This window comes from Octodon degus, unplaced genomic scaffold, assembly GCF_000260255.1.
Source record: "Octodon degus isolate 3935 unplaced genomic scaffold, OctDeg1.0 scaffold00073, whole genome shotgun sequence".
NCBI lineage: Eukaryota > Metazoa > Chordata > Mammalia > Rodentia > Octodontidae > Octodon > Octodon degus.
In genome coordinates, this window is record NW_004524649.1 from 1171647 (window position 1) to 1191839 (window position 20193).

Consider the following 20193-nt stretch of genomic DNA (forward strand, 5'->3'; position numbering starts at 1 on the left):
GGAAAACGCTTGTGCTCCTTGGGGGGTTGGACCGACAGACCTTGGGGCAAGAATTTGGGGACTGTTTTTTGCTAAGACAAGGAATAATGTGGCTCAAGTTCACATTGCTTCTGCCACCCCAAGCTGCGCCTCTCTCCCCCTCTCCCCCATCTCATTTTAGGATCTGGACTTGTGCTGATTCATCTCTCTAAGCAACGCAGGAGGGAGGAAGTCAAAATTGCTCATTGACCGTTTTCTTTCTTTAGTGACTCAGCTGTGATTCACATTTTAATTAATGGAGGGGAAGCCTGATGGGTCCTACAGCATCTATCCAATCACGCAGAACTCCAGACTGGTTATAAAATAATACCTGAAAAAACTGGGTGCCCTGAATTAAACTGTGCCTCATTCCCCCTGTGTGCTCTGAAGCTGCCACCAAGCCCTCCAAATTCTGGGTCCCCAGAGGACTCTCTGAACCAGATCAAGCCAGCCTGAGTCCTGAGCAGCATTTCTGCAGAGTTAGTCTGAGGTCAGAACAAGAAATAGAGGCCCGAGCCCCCTGGGACCACAGAAGGATCATGGGAATGCAGTATTGCTTCCTGAGCTGGTCTTTGGCTGTGATCCCAGATGCAAACCTGGCCTCCTTCCCCTGGGGCCTGAAATTTGTCAGAGCCCAATGCAGGGCAGCTTCTGGGCATTCTGCTTGCCCAGAGAACGGGAAGGCGAGGCTCCTAAGGACCGGGCTGCTTCCTGGGCGCTCGCAACACATCAAGTGCCCCGCACCTTCCTGGGAGGTCGGAGTTGAGCCCTCCCTCCTCCCCTAGAAGAGAAGCTTTTTAATGTCATTCTTCACTGTACCCATGAGGAAACTGAGGCCCATGCAGTTGGCTATGCGTGGACAATCAGAACACAGGCAGGCAGGATAGAAACCCAACCCCATCTCATCCGGAAGCCAGAGCTTGCATCTACTACATTTCTCTGTCTTCCATTCAGCTGAAAGGAAAAATTGAAACTGACGGCTCACTGAGCAAATTCTTGCTGAGCTTGCCGCCGTGTCCTGGGCGCTGTTCTAGCCACTGGAGCCCATCGGTCAATCAGAGATGAGTTGGTGGCCCCAAGGGGCTGATGTTTCAGCTGCTAGTGTGTTATTGTTAGTCACTATGTAGTAAATAAGCTGTGCTCCTTTTAAGTATATTACAGAGAATAATGCTGCTATGACAGAGAATCCTCAACATGAATAATGGTGTAGACACAATGGAAATTTAGTGTGTGTGTGTGTGTGTGTGTGTGTGTGTGTGTGTGTGATTTGGGGAATAGAAACCTGGGCCACATGTGGGCTAGGCAAGTGCCATGCCACTGAGCTCCATGCCAGCCCTTGAAGTTTGTCTTGCATGTAAAAGGTGTAGGGCTGGGGAGATAGGTCAGTAGAATAAGCACCTGCTTGGCAAGCACAGGGTCCTGAGTTCAATCCCTGATACCGCCAAAAAGGTTGTTTTTTTTAAGCAAACATTATAATTCAGCATATTTTTTTGGCTTCATACATGCATACAATGTATGACAATTTCATGCATGTATGTAGTGTATAATGAGAAATCCAGGCGATCAGCATTTCCATCTGTTTCCACATTCATTATTTCTTTTGTGTAGGGTTGTTTACAATTCCTACTTCCCAATGAAATGCCTGTTAATAGACTTTGGTCATCTCTTGTGTCATAGGACACTAGGACTTACTGCTCCTACATAAGTGGACCTCCAGCTGTCCTCTGTCCCTTTTCCTTGTCCCTCCCACTACTGGAGGAAATTACTCACCACTGTCCTACAGTTTTTCTCTATGAAATCATCATTTTTAGTTCCTATGGAGCACAACTGAGACCAGCCGCATGCTTTCAATTGTATAATCCACTCTATAACTACAGGGCTACATTTTCTGTTGTTATAATGAAATACCTGAGGCCAGTCACTTTATGAAGAAAAGAAGTTAGAGACTGGGCATGGTGGCGCACATTTGTAATCTCAGCTCTTGGGAGGCCAAACACAGCCAAATCACTACAAGTCTGATCTACATAGTGAGACCCTGTAGACCCTGTAGGCCCTTACTAAAATATTAAAAAAAAAAAAAAGTTTATTTACCTTAAAGTTTGGGAATTACAAGGGCATGAGACCAGCATCACTTGGTGAGGGTCCCTGTGACGGTCACATGGCAGGTAGCATTATGGGGAGGGCATATATGAACAGGAAAGACCATATTGGGAGACAAGAAGCCAGAGAGCAGGAAGAGATTACTTCTGTTCTCTTATATCAGCCATCATAAGTGTTCACCACTGCCAAGTGTGTTGGTGTATGCCTGTAACCCCAGCACTGAGGAGGCTGAGGCAGGAGGATCGTTGCAAGTTCAAGACCAGCCTGAGCTATAAAGTGAGCTTAAGGCCAGCCTGAACTGCATAGTGAGACCCTGTCTCAAAAAGACCCCCCCCCAAAAAAAAAAAAATTAACCAGGTCTCATGAGAAGCTCTTTAATCCCTTCTGGTGGTGAGGCCCCAGCAAGCCTCAAGACCTTCCACCAGACCCCTCCTCTTAAAAGTCACACTACTCCCCAATATCCCCACCCCAGGATTCAGCCTTTCAACACAGGAACGTTTGCGAGATGGACCATATCGAAAGTGCAGGAGGCATGCACAAGGCTTTTTGCTAGTTGTCACCATGTTGGGAAATGATTGCTGTGGCCACAAGGGCATAGGAGCACCCGTAGGGCAAACTGCTTTCTCTCCTGTGCAGTGTCCCCTTAGCGTCCTTCATTATTTTCCTCATCTTTAGTCCTTGCTCTAGTTCACCTCCCAGCTGCCTCCAGTCCTCGCCTGCTTCCTCAGGACCTTGCCAACATTTTCTTAAGCAATTGAAGAGAGTGTTTATGCTTTAAGTTTCCTCAGCTTCTAAATCATCTTCTTTAAATTCCTCTGCCTCACAAATCTATGTCCCCTTCACTTTTCCAAGTCTGGAAAGCTCTGCAGCGTGCAGCCGGCCGTCTACATCCTCTGGGTCAGCATCCTGGATTCACGCAACCACCTCTGGAAAATAAAGGCCACAGGGGGAAGTGCATAGGTCCTCTAAAATCATTACACCATTCCTATAAGTGTCTTGTGCATCAGGGGTTGGCATCTAAGGGACACCCCAGAGCCAACCTTCTTTGGATATTGAGGCAGGATGGATTTTGGCAGGCAGTGAGACACGGGATCAAAACCCATCTGTGTGGCATGCTAGCTGTGTGAGCTGGGGGCAAGGACTCAACCTCTCTGATCTAGAAAGCTGAGGGAATTGTGGCACCCACCCAGCAGGTCATGACAGAGACTGAATACATTGCGTGTGGCTTGGCCCACTGCCCGCAATCTATAAATGTTAGCTGCTTTTTAAGGTTTTTTTTTCTTTAACTTTCTATTGGAATATAGCATGCATATAGAAAAGCTCACATATCTCACAGATACACCTTGAGTAATTTTCAGAAGCTGAATGCACTTGGGTAGCCAGGGCCTGGAGCGAGAAACAAAGCATCCTTGGCTTCCCAGAATCCCCTCATGCCCTTGCGCTCGCAAACGCCATCCTGGCATCAGACAGCACGGGTGAGGTTTGTGTGTTGCTCCCATTCACTGGTGGCGTGTGTGAGGTCACTGTGTCGCTGTGATAGCCATAGACCACTCTCCACATTGCTGGGCACCACACGGGCTGTGCCTTTCACCGCCAGCGGCCATTCAGGTACACCCCAGCTCGGAGCGGTCACATGGAAAGCTACAGTGCCTGGGTCGTGTCCTTCTTTGGGTGACCCTGGCCATGCTTCTCCAGGACACATTCCTAGAAGTCACATGCATGTGTCCAAAGGGAGGGATCTGTTCGATTTGGCAGAGGATGCCTAACCCTTTCCTCAAGGGGTTGGAGCAGTTTCAACTCCCACCAGCTGAGCGTTAGTCAGCATTTTTGTTTTGTTTTACTCATTTTTGTTTGTATTAATTTATTGTGTTGTTGGGGATGGAACCCAAGACCTTGTGCATGACCTACAAGGGTTCTGCCACTGAGCAGGGCTCCAGCCCTGCCATAATTAGTAACAGGTCCACAATATATATATACCTCCAGGCTGCAATACATGGGCTCAAGCCACGGGTAAGGTGTGCAGCCTTTCCCGCTCCTCACGCGTGGATCACATCTGCATGCCAGGAACCGGCGAATTCTATAACGCACAGGAATTGGGATGTAGGTGCATAGTCCAGTTCCTCCAGAACTACGCTGCACGCAACAGGTCATTCGGATGTTCAGCCTCTCCTGATAGCTCATCTCTTCTCTATTTGGAAGCTACCGGTCCCCACCTGCCCCTAGTTCTACCATTTTCTAGAAGAGAGGTTGCTTTCTGCTGTGCCCTTCAGCCCTGGTCATGGACAGGGTCACACAGGGATGGCCTTGACTGCCTCGTCTCTGACTCCGCTCCCGGGATCCCAGGAGAGATCACCCTTTGCTGCTCTTTTCTACTTTCGCGCATTTCTTGCACCTTCTGGGACCTGGGCCTTACCGTTCTTGATCCTTTTTATTTAAGAAAACACTGCACTTTAAGAGGGCTTCAGGAGCCACCCAAAATAGAAACATGTCCTTTTGTTCAATCCTTTGCTTTAAAAGGCAAATTAAAGGAGGAAGCGCTCTAAGCAGAAGGTTGAGGGGCTTAGGCGGCCCTCGTGGACGTGGTGCTAACCTCATATGATGGGAAGACATGCAGGGGACTCACTGGGCCAGGCTGGGGAGAGGCTGCCGACAGGGCTTCCGAGGCCCAGGTGCCAAGGCGGGAGATCCTTCCCTGTGTGACAACTGAGGCGCTCTGGTGGCTCAGGAGCTGAACGACATGGATCTCAGTCCTGGTTGTCCCATTGCCTGTGTGTCTTTGGGAGACTTATCAGCCTCTCTGGGCCCCACTTTTCCCATCAACTAAATAGGGAGAGTAGTTGTTTACTTCTAGGGGTGTTACAGGTTCTGAGTGACTTAATATTTATAAATCATTTAGAACAGCAGTTGGCATAGGGGACAATGAAAGACATCAACAGTGAAGAGAGTGGTAGAGAGAAGGCTGGTATTTAACTGCTGCTTGTTATGTCACCCTTTGTACCATGCAGCTATTTTAAATTTAAAGGAATTAAAGGTAAATAAAACCTAAGCTAGGCACAGCATCATCAGGCTTGCAATTCTGACTACTTAGGAGACTGAGGCAGAAGAATTGCAAGCTCAAAGCCAGTCTGGTCAACTGAGATCCACTCTCCAAACTAAAAAGTGGTGGGAGTATAACACACCCCTAACATGCACAAGGTCCCGGGTTCAATTCCTATACAAAGAAAAGGGGAGCCAGATGCTTTTACCAGAAAATTCTAGAACAGGAATAACTAATCAATCTGTTGGAATAGAACACAGATCAATCACTGTCCTTAGGGGCAGCAATAACTGGAAGTAGTTACTGCACAGATGAGAGAAAACAGAATTGTGCTGGCACAGGGAGACTCAGCCTGTGAAGTTTAACTCCTGCCCTTTCTTAGTGCATGTTACATTTTGAAATGGAGCATTTTTTTTTAAGTAGTTCAAGAAGGAGCTGGGAACTTAAGACCATAATACTAAACTCAATAAATCAGACTCAGAAGGTTAAATATCACCTGGCTGCTCTTCTATGAGAACCCAACATGTGAATAATCAGAAGAGAAAAGTAGAAGACTCACTGTTGGAAACAGGGAGGGAGATTTTGTGGAGACAGAAACGGAATCTAGAGATGAGGAAAATGGGAGGCCGCAGAGGAGATGTAAAACAGTGGAGGTGGGCTGGAGAGATGGCTCAGTGGTCTAAAGCACCTACTTGGAACAAGCTTGTCTAAAGCACAGGGACCGCGGTTCAATCCCCCAGCACCACATGCCAGCCAGCCGCGCCCCCTGGTGGGCTGAGATGGACACACACACACACACACACACACACACACACACACACACTAAATGTTAAAAAAAAAATTAAAAAAAAAATAATAAAACAGTGGAGGTGTGGTGTGCACATCCACTCAGTCCCCAAGAGGACCCTAAGTTTTCTACACTGCACACACATACTAATAAAAAAGGTATTAAAAGCCATTAGAAAGAGCCAGTAAGCTATCTCAGCAGACTAAGCACCTGTTTAGGCAAGTTCAGGGACTGGGGTTCAACGCCCACCATCACATGCCACACCGGCCCCACCCCTGGGCATGCTGAGCCAGCCACTGAGACCAGGTGTGGTGGTGCACATCTGTAATCCCAGCACTGGGGAGGCTGAAAATAGGAGGATCACTACTAGTCCCAGCTGTGTAGTGAGACCCTGTACCAAAATACGTTTTTAAAAATATAGAAAAAGAAAGGACTAGGGGTGTAGGTCAGTGGCAGAGCCCTTGCCTAGATTCTGAGTTCAATTCCCAATACTGAAAAATACACAGATAAAACTTCGAGCTCAGTTTCTCACTCTGATGGCCACATTTCAAGTGCCCTGTAGGCCCATGTGGTCAGTGACTCCAGGCTGGGTAGCCCCAACAGGGAGCAGGGCCTTCATGCAGAGTGCTGTGGACCTAGCCCAGCCCAGCGGATGCCGTACATTTGCAAGATGGTAGCAACCTCTCTAGGAAATCAGCCCCAAAAGGTTTCCAGGTACTTTAGGGAAGTGAGGATGAAGCAAAGTCAGAGTCAGTCTGTGGTGTGGCATTCATGTCCCCTGTGATCAGGAAGATGGAAACCAATACAGTGTGTGTGTGTGTGTGTGTGTGTGTGTGTGTGTGTGTATCTGTCTTTGTTTAGTTTGAGTTTAGTGCTTAATCTGTTGTTTTGTTTGTTTCCATGCTGGGGATGATATCTTAGTCACTTTACTCACTGGGACAAAATACCCAACACCAGAAGCTTTAAGGAAGGCTTTCTTTTGGCTCACATTTGAGAAGTTTCGGTCCTTGCATGGTCGGCAGCATGGTGGAAGGCTCTGGCGGAGGAAGGCTGCTCAGCTCATGATGGCAGAGAAGTGGGAAGGTGGGGGCTTCACCTTCTGGGCCACACTGCCGGGGACGCCTCTTCCAGCCACATCCCACCTCCTGGCATCACACTCGATGCATGCCTCAGACTCCAGAAAGTCATAGGCCCCACCTGTGCATGCAGGAAGCTTTGTAAACACATCCTGATATAGAACACAACATTCTACCACTGAACACTGCAGGGTTCAAGGCAGCTGCATTGGCGTCTAGTGAAGGCTGCCCTCTGCTTCCAAGATGGCACCTGGTTGGTTGTTTCCTGGTGAGGCCTGGGTGGAAGGCAGGAAGTACTCTCACCAGTGAGGGCTCTGCCTTCAGGATTTACTCACCTCCTGGAGCCCTGGTGCTTCATAGGGTTGCATTAAGTTTTGTGGGTTTCAAACTGGAGGATGCATGTGTTCAAACCACAGCATCAGGGCCGGGGAGATGGCTCAGTGGAATAAGCACTTCCCTGGCAAGCGCAAGGGCCTGAGTTCAATCCCTGGTTCCACAAAAAAAAAAAAAAAAATCCCCCAAACCATAGCATCAGCTGATAGGTGTAGAGGAATTTTGCAGGCCGAGAGTAGCAGAGACACAGACTGCATGGGAAGCAGTTTGTATCACCATCTCAGGAATACCAGACCTGAATCTCTAAGAGGCAAGAGGTTCATCCAACCTGAGGGTAGGTGGCCACCAGTGTCCCTGTCACCTCCCGGGCTTCCCAGCTATGCTGCGACAGCCTCACTCTCCCATTGTCCTCTGTCTCCCTGATACCCTTCCTGCCGACCATGAGCCCTCTCCAACCTCAGGACCTCTGTATAAGTTTCCATCTACGTATGGTGACTGCAAACGTGTATCACCATGCCGACTCCTGGCCAACAGAGAGAAAATCCCTGCCTCCCACCCCACCCCCCGCCATCTCCATGTCAGGTCAGCACCGTCCCATGGAATTTTCTGTAGCAATGGAAGTGTTCTCCTTATACACTGTCCCTGTGGGGCTACAGAGCACTTGAAATGCAACTGGTACAACTGAATTTTTCATTTGATTTAAATTAAATTAAATGTATATTTAAAAGCTATGTGTGGCCAGCGGTTACCATATTGGGCAGCGTGGCTCTGACTTCTCTCCCTTGAACATACAAATATAGCTAATGCTTTCCCACCCTGAAAATCTTCCCTCCTCAGTCCCAGACTCCCATTCTCAGTTCCTCCCCTCTGGTTTTCTGGCAGCCACCAGTCACAGAGACCACCTAGGGACCAGATGGCACATGGAATGGAAGGGATCCTCTCCACCTTCGTGCCTCCTCTCCGAGCTCCCCGAGAGACCAGAGACCTATCTCTTCTCAAAACACTTTTGAACTTGACCTTCAAGGATGCTGTTCTCTGCTGGGTCTCCCTCCCTCCTCTGGTCTTTTCTCTCTGTCTCTCTTTTATACATCTTTTTCCTCTACTTGGTTCTTACAGTGCTGTTTTTCCCCCATTTGGGGATATCTGGTCTACTGCAACCTCATCTGCTTGGAATTTACTCAAATAATATTTTTTGAGTACCTGGTAGGTATGGAAGGTGCCATGGGTGCGTACACATGCAGGCAGACACACACACACACACACACACACACACACACACACACACACAGCACTGTATTTCCAGAGAGCAGATGGGCAGGGACTCAGCTCAGGGGAGCCTGAAAGCCCTCTCTCAGGAGGTAAAATATGAAGTAAAGCCATATCAATATACTGAGCTATGAAAGGCTCAAGTCAACAACTTCTGTGGATAACCCACTACTACTGAGGACTGCTGGACTGTGTTGGATTGTTTTGCTGAATTCATGTACCTATAGTATTTAGATGCCAACGGAATACGCATCTCTGACAGGACTAAACAAAAAAAGGGGATTCAAAGGAAGGACCATTTCGTATCTGTATATACAGAATAGTTAGGCTAGATATACAGCTACTTTTGCTTAATTCAGTGAGAAGAAAGATTTGTACTAATAGTGTTTGGACAGGATATTCTGTCTGCATCTTGTACTGTGGATAACCACTAAGAAGATAACAGTGTACAATGTATTAATTATTGAAACTGTCCTATTAATCAGTTTTGTAACTGTCTCATTGATATTTGTTTCTCAATAAAATAAATTTTAAAAAAGGAGATGAAATCTGAGCTTTGGCCTGAGGCTGTAAAGAGGCCAGTGAGGCCAAGGAGAGAGCTGGGTGGACAAGAATGAGCGTTTGCGGTAGGGAGGTCAGCATAGTGCTTCTGGTGCAGGAGAAACTGCCCCTTTCAGCAAAAGAAAAAGTTGGGGTGTGGGGAACGTGGGCTGTTTGGCAGGGGTCAATTCATGTAAGATCTGTGGTCCTGGTAGCACCTGGATTTAAGCTGAGTCTCAACTAGGAAGCAACAGAAAAATCAGCATCTCAGACTGGGCACATCTAGGACTCTCAGCTCTTGGTCATCCTCTGAACCTGCCCTCTCTTTTGTCCCCACCTCTGTTGACAGCTCGCAGCCCCAAGGGCCACCATCTTGTTCCCACAGCACTCCCTACCATGCAGCATCCTGTATGCTATGTCTCCCATTGTTTTGGATTTTTTTTTTTTTTTGGTTTGGTTTTTCAATACTTCGAGTTGCACCCATGGCTGTTACACTGAGCTCCATTCCCCGCCCTTCTTTTATTTTTTTTATTTTGAGACAGTTTCTCCCTAAATCACTAAGTTGCCCAGGCTGGTCTCAAAATTGCAATCCTCTTTTCTCTGCCTCCCTGGAGTGCTGGCATGAAGGGCACCCACCACCGTCTCCAGCTCCGCCTGTTCACATGACATCCTGAAGCCCAGCGTGAGCACCGGACACCTAATAGTTGTTCACTTAACCAATGCCAAATGAAAAGCCTTTGCTGAGCTACTCCATCAATGCCAGGCAAACAGGAACCTTTGTCCCCACCCTATGGGTGTAGTCCCATGAGGTCACAAGCATGTGGCAGTGAAGACCTGGGATTCTGAGGTCCTGACCTCCATACATTGATAACTGCTCTGGGCTTGAGTTGCCTCCTCTGTACGATGGGACTGGACCCGCAAGAGCGGTGCTGCAGGACGGATGTGGGGCGCCCAGGCAGGCTCCCGGGAGCACAGCAGCCGATGCAGCTATATATAACCCGGGGCCTCCTTTGTACTCCCACCGCCTCTGTCCTAGTTGCAGCCCTCATTACACTGGCCTGCGCTCGCGGCTGCCTCATCACTACCAATCTGTCCTTTCAGCTGTCAGGCTGTCTTCCCAACGCCAACCCTAATCACAGCCCTCCTCTGCTCCAAGACCTGACGTGACTCCCGCTGTCCACAGGACAGCACTGGCTTCTCAGCCCCACTCCAGTTCTGTGCCACCGCACACCACAGTGGGACAAGCAGCCTTCCCACCTCCTGCTGCAACCTCCCATCGCAGGCGTGGGCAGGTCAAGGCAAAAGTCATAGGATGAGAAGACGCTGAGAGAGCGCTGAGAATTTCTGACCGTGCCCCAGATTTGAGCTCTGTGGTGCTGCTGTCTGCACCTCTGTCCACTTCTTTCCCCTCCTGCCCCCTAAAACCCTAAGAGTTAGGTCCTTGCTGTCGCATCCCGTGTGACCTCCACACACCCCGTCCAAGGCTGCTCCCCTCCCCTGCAGTTTTCCAGCTTCCAGCCTGGCCTGCAGCCAGACTAGACTTAGGCACTGCCCAGCAATCACTCCCTACTCAGACCCCCTAGGGCTCTGCCTTTCCCTCCTGGGGACCCTCTGCACCAGCTGCCCTGTCACCCTGCCCTGACTCTGCTCACCCCAACTTCAAGCACCCGAGGCATGGTCCAGCCACAGGACCTTTGCGCTTGCCCCCCAGCTTTCCCCTGCCCTGCTTTCCATGTGGCCCATCTCTTGCTTTCCAGCAGGCTCTCGCCACATGCTCCTTTTAGCGTTTGCACAGAGCTGCGTGATCAGGGTGGAACCCATGTGGGTCAGATGTCTTGTGGGTCCCTGTCGGTGGCCCGCTGAGAGGACAGCACAGCAGGTTCTCCATTCCAGAGGGACAAACCAGCCAAGACCAAGGAATTCAGACAAAGCACTGCTTCTATGCTGAACATGCTGGATTCCTTCCGCGTCGTTCTCCCCTAACCAGCGCATTACGGGAGCTCATCACGCAGCATTTCCAGTGCACAGGTGTCTCCGGAGCTGGCTCGAACTGGAGACCATGAGTGCTCTATGCGTATGTTGTGCCATCTGTGTAGGGGTTCGAGCACTCGGGGCGGGCACCCTTGAGGGCCCCAGAGACAGCTCCCCAGGGGCACTAAGGGGCCGCTGTACTTTGGACAGATGAGGCTCAGTAAGCTGTCTCACTTGCATTTGCTTCACCTCTTTCTCTTTAGTTTTATTTTAATGTAGCTACTTGAAAGTTTAAAATCACGTTTACAGCTCTTCCTGGATTCCCAGGGAGAATCAGAACAGCTGGGTCATCCTAACTGCCGGGTGGGGAAGAGCAGGAACTTTTGTCTTGGGCCAAAATAGCTCAGCGAATTAGAGCGCATGCAAGCAGGCGCAGGGGCCGGGGGTTAGATCCCCAGGCCTGCCATGTCAGCCCCACCCCCGAGATGTGCTGAGACCAATTGAGACTGGGCGTGGTGGCACGCGCCTGTAATCCCAGCACTTGGGAGGCTGTAACAGGCATATCACTACGAATCTTGATCTAGTAGTGAGATCCTGAACACCCTGTGGACCCTTCCCTAAAATACAAAAAAAAAAAAAAAAAAAGAGAGAGAAAGGAACCTTTGTCTATATAAAGGTTGACGGTATCCCCTGACCCCACTGCATGTCACCAAGGGGCTCCTGCCCTGTCCCCAGTTGTCTTTCTCTTCCACACTCCTCCCTCAGACATGGGACTGCTCACTGGGGTTCCTGTCAGTCTCCCCCCAGACTTGGCCAGGACCTGGATGTGACCTCCCATGCTGTTGGTGTCAGTTCCTGTTTGTGAAGCAAATAAATAAAGGGCAACAGTGTGGACAGTGTGTTGTGCACACTCTGGCCAACAGCTTTTACATGCCAGGAAAGCTGAACGTGGGACCCGGGAGCAGGACTGCGCTGGGTGAGATGGAGTTGGAGGGCTTGCTTGTTGATGTCAGAGCGCTGGTGGGGGGAGACTGTGGCCAGCTGCGCAGCTGGGAGTCACAATGGACAAGCCACGAAAGCAGCCAGGTGGGCCACAACAGGTGCACAGGTGAAGAAAACGGGATAGGTGCAGAGCAGGTCGTTCTCAGCCATGAAGAGTGAAATACTAACATTGATAGGAGAATGACTGGAAGTAGAGTAAGACGAGCCAGACTCAGCAGGACAAGGATCGCATGTTTTTCCTCATAGGAGGGAGGCAGAGGGAGGAACAGGAAGGAGACTGAGAAGAAGGAGGGATAAGGGCAGGAGAGGGGAGAGGAAAGAACGAGGGCGTGCTGTGCATGCACACATGTGCCCAGGTGAAGCCCCTGGTGCATATAGCTCATAGGTGTTCGTCGAGAACAGCGCCAGCCAGTGTGGCCCTACTTCCTGTCACCCTCACAGCCCGAGTCCCCTCACGGCCCTGTCCAGTTGCATTTGCATGCACTTCCAACCTCAAGATGCCTGCTGTAACCCCTGTCCAGGCGTGGAAAGGGTCTTCCTCCCGGAACAAGTTCCTCTTGTCTGTGAGGTGTCAGCTTGAGGTGGGGCCTCCCGAGCCCCGGGCTGTGAGCATGGCCTGCCTTGTACTCAAAGCTGCCTTGTTGGGCGAGGTGGCACACACCTGTGATTGTAGGATTCTGGGAGGCTGAGGCTGGAGGATCACAAGTTAGCGACTTGGCAAGACCTTGACCCCAAATAAAAAGTTTAAAAAAGGAACTGCAGTTGTAGCTCAATGCAGAAAGCCTGGGACGGAAGTGGGGGGGGGTTCTTTCCCCTTGAGAATACATCCCATCTTCAGCAGATTCATTCCTCATGTGCACGTTCTTTTAAACATTTATGCATGACCATGACAGTCGTGTGGCACTGCACTCAGCGCCCAGGGCTGCTCAGACACACGGTTGGTGGTGGGAGACAGGGCCGTCCAAGCTGCTAGGCCCGTTTGTGCTGCAGGAATAATCCTGACAGGAGGATTGGGAGTGGCCCTCGTTGTCTGGGATCACCCAGAATATCCCTGAAACAGAGTCGGCGGCACAGTCCCTCAGCAGACAATCCCAGGAGATGCTGGTGAGAGAGGAAAGGCGAGGCGGGGAGTTAGGGCAAGTTACACCCAAGCAGATGAGCTCAGGCTCCTGGGAGCCCAGCATGCATGTAGAGCTCACCCCCAAGAACTGCACACTGAGGGCCACGAGGCACCACCCTCATGAGTCTCAGTCATGGGCTGCTCCTGCTCCTGCTGTCCCCCAGACCAGGCTCTGGGGAGAAGCCCTGAAGCTCACAGCTGTGAACACTGGCCGGCCACGGCCGCAGTGCCATGAGGCCCAGCTCCCGGCCTCACTGAAAATGCTCCCAGAGGCGCTCGTGTGCCACTACAGAGCCTTCTGCTTTGTTGCTCTTCGCACTGCCCCCTGGATGCTACCACGGGAGACCCTTCCCCTGCCGTCTGCCTCCACCACTCTCTGCCTACCACCGAGCTCTGAGATGGATGGGAAGTAGATGTTGGGAGAGCCCTTGCCCCCTGGAAGCTGTTGGACAGACCAGGCCTGGTCTTCTGGGGGAAGGACGGTTACCACAGGAGGCCCTCTCACCTTGTGGTATCACTCTGTCTGTCTGTCTGTCTGAGACAGGGTCTTGCTGAGTTACCCAGGCAGGCCTTGAACTTGACCATCCTCCCGCCTTAGCCTCCTGAGTGCTGAGTGACAGGTTTGTGCTACCACATGAGGGTGCATTGATTCTTACTCATTGTGTCTATGAAACTGACTCTTTCTGACCCAAAGCTTGGGGTCTGCAGCCCTACCTCAAGCCAGCTGGTCCTTGGCATGATTGGTTTTGTCATTTATCCCTGAGTAGTGGACACCCTGCTTGTGCGCCTGGCACAGGACATTCAAACAACGTCACAGGCAGTGACCCTGAGAGAAGCCTTTGAGTTGTCCGTGCTGTTGATATCACAGAAGGGGAAACAGGTGTGGAGCTGTGCGGTGACGTCACCAGGGTCACCCAGCGGGGAGGAGCAGAGCTGGGATTTGAACTGTTAGCACTGAACTGCCATCCTGCAGGTAGACAAGAGCCTCCCAAGGCCTGATCCATCCTGACCTTGACGCCCACTGGATGTCACCCAGCCACTCAGCCCAGGGACTCTGGCGTCCCTGTCTCTGCAGTATTGAAGAGCGTCCATCAGTCACACATCTGCTGAGTCTCTCGATCACTTTCTCTCCCGTGCATCAGGAGCTGGGAAGGCCACACAGTGGGTGACCAGACAGAGGCCCAGAGTCATTGAGTCACCTGCCTGTGGTCACTCAGTCAGGAAAGGACACCGTGGGACTCTCGCGCTTCTCTGTACCACCCTGACAACCAACGTCTGTCTCCCATTCTGCCCCTTCTCTTCCAGCATCTTGGCGACAGTTGGGACGGAGTTTGACCTGCGGACGCTGAGAGCGGTACGGGTGCTGCGGCCACTCAAGCTGGTGTCAGGAATTCCAAGTGCGTGAGTTTCCACCAACCCCATGTGGGCTTTGCTCGAGGGTCTCCTCTGCAGGCCCCAGCCTGTGGCAAGGCACCCTCTTCTTTGGGGATGGTCCCTGAGGTCCACCAGGAACCTGGCTGCAGGGCTAGGTGAGGTCCTGAGAGTACCACAGGAGGCACCCCGTTTAGCCAGTACTGCTTTTCATGGGACGGAGTCCACAGCCCACCATACCCCATGTAGCACCCCCCAACCTGGGAGGTAGCTCCTCATGCTGACAGCTCCATTTTATAAAGGGAAAATCCAAGGCACAGAGTGGCTGGAAATTTGTAGCAGGGTTGAACTGCCCACAAGTGGCGAAAGGCAAGGCCTGGCAGTGCATGCCTGTCGTCCCAGTACTCGGGGGCCTGAGGCAGGAGGATCCCCATGAGTTTAAGGCCATCTTGAACTACATAGTAAGACCCTGTCTCAAAACAGTCAAAAAAAACAGAAACACAGTCTTGGCAAAGCAACTGTATCCATACTGAGCACATACAGACTTCCCCTCCTGTTATTCCCTAAACAACATAATATCAGAGCTGTGCACCTGGAGCCTACATTCTCTTAGGTGCTCCGAGCCATCTAGAGAGGAGTAAAGACTACAGGAGGAGGTGCACAGGCCTTGGGCACATCCTGGGGCATTTCATATAAAGGACTTGAGCATCTGCGGATTTGCTTCCCAGGAGGAGGGTGCTGGGACCGCTGTCCCGCAGGTCCCAAGGGACAGCTGGATACAGGACAGCGGTCACACTAATAGGACTTGACCTCATTCCAAAGGGAGTTGAAAGTCTCATTCCATCTCCTTGCAGCTTGCAACAAAGAAAAAAGCATCTACTTTTATGAGCCTTTCTTGAGTTTTAGAACAGTTGACTTTTGGAGCAGAGTGAGAACTTCAGTGTGGTCAAACAAAAGCCCTTCTCTCCCCAAAGACCCTGAAGCTCTGTGGCTCAGCCACTGCCTGGTGGGGATGCACCATATGTGGTGTGGGGGGTGCTGGGTGCTGAACAGGGTTAGGATTCAGGGTTTGTCTGGGCTCCCTGGCCTCACCGGTGACCAAACTCCCCCTAAGCAGACCTTCCCACCACGACAGCCCTTTGGCTTCTCGTTCACCACCATCTTTGCTCAAAACAAAGAAATCACCATCCTCAGCTGGGACAACATTAGGCTTCAGGTCAAGAGGAATAGAGTTCAAATCCTGCCCTTTAGCTGGGAACAGTAACACAGGCCTACAATCCCAGCACTGGGGAGGGTGAGGCAGGAGGGTCGAGTTTGTTGCAGCAAGTTCAAGGCCACCCTGGACTACACAGCGACACTCTATCTCAAAAAACAAAAACAAGGGCTAACCAGATAGCTCAGAAGACTAAAGCACCTGCTTAGGCACAATGCAGTGGCTGGGTTTGATCCCCGGTGTGCCATGCTGCCGCCCCCCCCCCCTCGGCCCCCCGGGGCACACTGAGAGGGCAATTGAGACTGGGCGTGGTGGTGCATACCTGTAATCTCAGCATTTGGGAAGCTGAAAGTAAGAGAACCACTATGTGTCTGATCTATGTAGTGAGACCCTATAGACTCTGTACTAAAAATAAATAAGAAAATAAAAACATCTTGGGCCTTGCTATTGTTTGGGTTCTGGGCAAAACCGGGCCCTTCCTGAGCCTTGTTTTCAGCTTCTGCAGCCACAGCTTCCTCTGTGTGGATAGCTGGGACCTCAGCTGACGCCCTCTGCAGGCTGCAGCCAAGTCCGAGGGTATCTGCTGGAATTAGAAAAAGATGTGCCCACCAACCAAAGAAAATAAATAGTAAATGGCGCCCCCTGCTGGGTATAAGTGGCCCAGCACTTTGAAAATTGGTTCCAAAGCCCTGGATCAAAGGGAGCAGCATCCAACTACCTTTCTAAAATACTTTAAAATTAAGAGGCCTGTACCAGCTGCAGGTGCAGCTCAGAGTACTGCACCTGCCTTGCCTGCATGAGGTCCCAAGTTTGACCCCTCCAACACCACAAATGAATAAATGAATGAATGAATGAATGAATGAACAAACGAATGAAAAGGTCTTGTTAAAAACTAAGAATGACTGTCCTTTTGTTATAAGAACCAACCTCTGAGGAGCCCTCCCTCCCATCACCCTTTCTCCCTGTTGCCCCAGCCCCCCCCCCCCCAGAAGGCACCTCGGTAGTGAGGTTTGGGGCACTCCTCACGAGGGCATGGCCTCTCCCCTCTCCTCTCTGTCTGTGTCTCTCTAGGTTTACAAGTCGTCCTGAAGTCAATCATGAAGGCGATGATCCCTCTGCTGCAGATCGGCCTCCTCCTATTTTTTGCAATCCTTATTTTTGCAATCATAGGGTTAGAATTTTATATGGGAAAATTTCATACCACCTGCTTTGAAGAGGGGACAGGTAGGTCGAAGCAGCATGATGTATCTTTTTTCATTGTCCTCCCCCTGGGGAACATGGGCCTGGGAGTCACAAGCCGGGGCTGGCTTAGTCCTCTTGGCATGCAGAATTTGCTCTGGGATGCTGCCCAGGGGTGGCACACAAGGCTGGCAGGCACAAGGGAAAATAAAATTCTTTAGCCAAGCCTGGTGGCACACACCTGTGATCGAGAGGCTGAGGCAAGAGAATCTCCAAGTTCAGGGCCAGCCTGAGTACACAGCAAGACCCTATGTCAAAAAAAAAAAAAAAAAATTAACAAAAAACCTCTAGGAAAAGCAGCAAGTTGCATTGTGCCCCAGATCTTGGCAGTTGTTACAGTGTTGAGTAGGGGGGTCTCTCTCTCTCTCTCTCTCTCTCTCTCTCTCTCTCTCTCTCTCTCTTTCTCTTTCGCATGCCCAGGGAGCAAGTGTTAGTTGGAAATGAGCCAAGTGTTGGAAGGATGGGGTGGGGGGTGAGAGAGCAAGGCAGGCACACAGAGGTGACAGTGCAAGACAGTGAGGTGCCACCTGTGACTTTGATGTGCCCACTCTTGGGTCCCAGCTCTCAGGAGGGCTGAGCAGGCATCCGAGGTGTCTCAGGCAATGCAGGGGCCAGGCAATTAGCATGGGATGGAGACAGGGCTCCTTCTGGGGAACCTCAGCTTGTCCTGAAGAGAGACGGGCTCTGGCCTGCTGCTTGTGGGTGGTGCTGGCTTGCCTGTAACTGAGCAGACACAATAGGGACCTTCCTGGTAGCCTGCAGGATGGGCCTACAGGCCTCTGCATGGCCTGGACCAGCCAATCAGAAACAGCTTCCTGCAGGGCTGGGCCAGCAGAAGGCGCCTGAGCCAGCAGTTAGAAGGTCCAACGTGCCCGCTGTCCATGCTTGGGGCCGCACCTCTCATGGATGTCTTGCTGGGCAGGGTGGTGGGCACATGCCTGTCCTCCCAGCTACCCTGTGGGAGGCTGAGGTGGAAGGACCTGAAGTCTGAGGCCAGCCTGGACAACTTGGAGGAACCCTGTCTCAAAATAAAAAAACAAAAAGGGCTGGGGGTATAGCCCAATGCACAGGCCAGGTTCAATCCAAGCACCAATTTTTAAAAAAATACCACAAAGTCCTGTCTCCCTACGGCCAGAGAAGGAAACCCTATGGGTAAGGTGTATTCCAGAAGGCTGGGCATTGGTCCTTTTTTCCCTTTCTTCCTTCTTTCTGTCTCTTCTTCGGCTCCTCCCTTCTCCTCTCCTGGGCCTGTGACGTTTGCTCAATATGGTATGTCCTAATTATTTCTTTTCCCAATGAAGAAGGTGTTAATTGAGGCAGATCTATTCCTGCACCTGGGCTCATCACCCAGACGGGAATGAGGGAGAGAGAAAGAGAGAGAGAGAGAGAGAGAGAGAGAGAGAGAGAGAGAGAGAGAGAGAGAGCCAGGCACTGACCCTCAGAAAGATCAGCCTCAAGTGGAAAAACCAGGACTTCTGGATTGTAGCCTTCTGTGAAGTTTTCCTGATTTGTTTTTCTATCTAAGATTCTCGGCAGGAGAAGGCCATGCTGGCCTGGGTCTGAATAGGGTTGCGGGGCTAGACGGGGGCGTTGTCAGTGGAGGGTAGGAAGCCTCGATTTAGGATGGCTGAGGCACTCACAATTAAAAATACAAGACGTGTGAGTAAGAGACAGATATATACAGACACCCCGGCAGCAGGTTAATTTTAAAATGTATTTATAACCAAATTCCTCTGCCTTTCTGGATGGCTTCTAGAAGCCACCTCGGGAGCACTTGTGCTGCGGGGCTGGGAGCGGGGGGCTGCGCCAGGCGTCAGCCAAGAACACCGCTGGGCCACTTGGCTAAAGATAGCTCGGTTCACAGCTTTGCTCCTCACGTCGGGCCTGTTCCTGTGCGCCCGATGCCATCCTAAACAGCCGAGCAACGCCAAGACAAGTAGGAAGCTTCCTGTTCTCTAGGAGCTTCCAGCCCTGGAGGAAGGAGACCCCCCTGCCTTCCTGGCAGCTGTCTGGAATCCAAGCCCTGTCCCCACACAGCATCAAGAGGCTCGGGGTACCTGGGCCACACGGGACGGCTGCACAGGTGCAGGGAACAGAGCCCTGCCAGACCAGGCAGACCCTGAGGGTCCAGACAAAGCAGCCTGCGGCCAGCGGCGTCAAAGCAGGAGCATGGGTCACTTCGTGCCCTGCTCTGAGCCCCGTATTTGCACTGTTTGCTTCCTGCCTGTGTGTTGGGGGAAGCCCACCGTCAGCAGGGAAGGCGCCCCCCACAGCTTACACCGGTGGGAGGCCGGCTGGGGGGCCTCAGACCAGCAAGGCTTCTCCCTGCGGTTGGAGCTGAGCCTCCCTCTGCCGGGGTAGCAGCCAAGGTTGAACCCTGGCAGCGGAAGTCTGTCGCACAGACATTGAGTGTGGTCTTGATGAGGAGGAAGCTTGATTTTAATGTCCAGCTGCTTGTTTTCTTGTTGGACAGGTCACTCTTGTTTTTGGCTTTTCTTTTTTAAACCTTCTAAAGTGTCCCAGGCCGTGTCATGGCATAGACCCATCATCCCCACTCTGTGGGAGGCTGAGGCAGGAGGATGGGAAATTAGAGCTCAGCCTGGGCAACTCTGATGACTTAGGGAGACCCTGCTCCCCAAATAATAAAAATAAAAGCCGGGGCTGTAGTGCAGCTGAAAAGCCCTGGGTTCAACTCTCTCTACTAGCAAAGAGGGAGGAGGATCAAAGGAAGGAGGGAGAAAAAGGAAAGAAAGAAAAGAAAAAGGAGGTCGTTCACCGCGAGAGGTCCTCTGGCAGACTGGCGGCTGAGCAGGACCCCCACCCCCTGGCCTGGGAGCTGACCTTTCATGCCCAGCCCGGCTGCTGCCTCTCCAGGAAGCTGGCTTTGGCTTCCAGTGAAAGGGGCGTCCACTGGCACGTTCCTCTCTCCTCTGGCATTTGCACAATCTGCCTCCTTCTGTTTGAGAAGACTCAGCTCCTGCTCCTGAGCCTTGGGTGACGGTAGGGACCATGTGTGCTACTGGTCCCCGCCCCACCCCCGGGACAGCTCCCCGCGCCTTGAATCATGAAGCGGCTGGCCGGGAGGCTGGAAGAGAACCAGCAGCTCAGCAGGCGAGCGTG

General features: G+C 51.4%; 1 protein-coding gene across 1 annotated transcript in view; it reads left to right on the forward strand.

The window, feature by feature from the left end:
* The window catches only part of Cacna1a (calcium voltage-gated channel subunit alpha1 A), a 184335-nt gene that overhangs the window by 42385 nt on the left and 121757 nt on the right, over positions 1-20193 (forward strand). Inside the window, exons 3-4 of the mRNA XM_023720124.1 lie at positions 14556-14647; positions 16906-17058. Of these exons, the coding sequence (XP_023575892.1) occupies positions 14556-14647; positions 16906-17058 (245 nt within the window). The remainder of the gene's footprint in view (positions 1-14555; positions 14648-16905; positions 17059-20193) is intronic.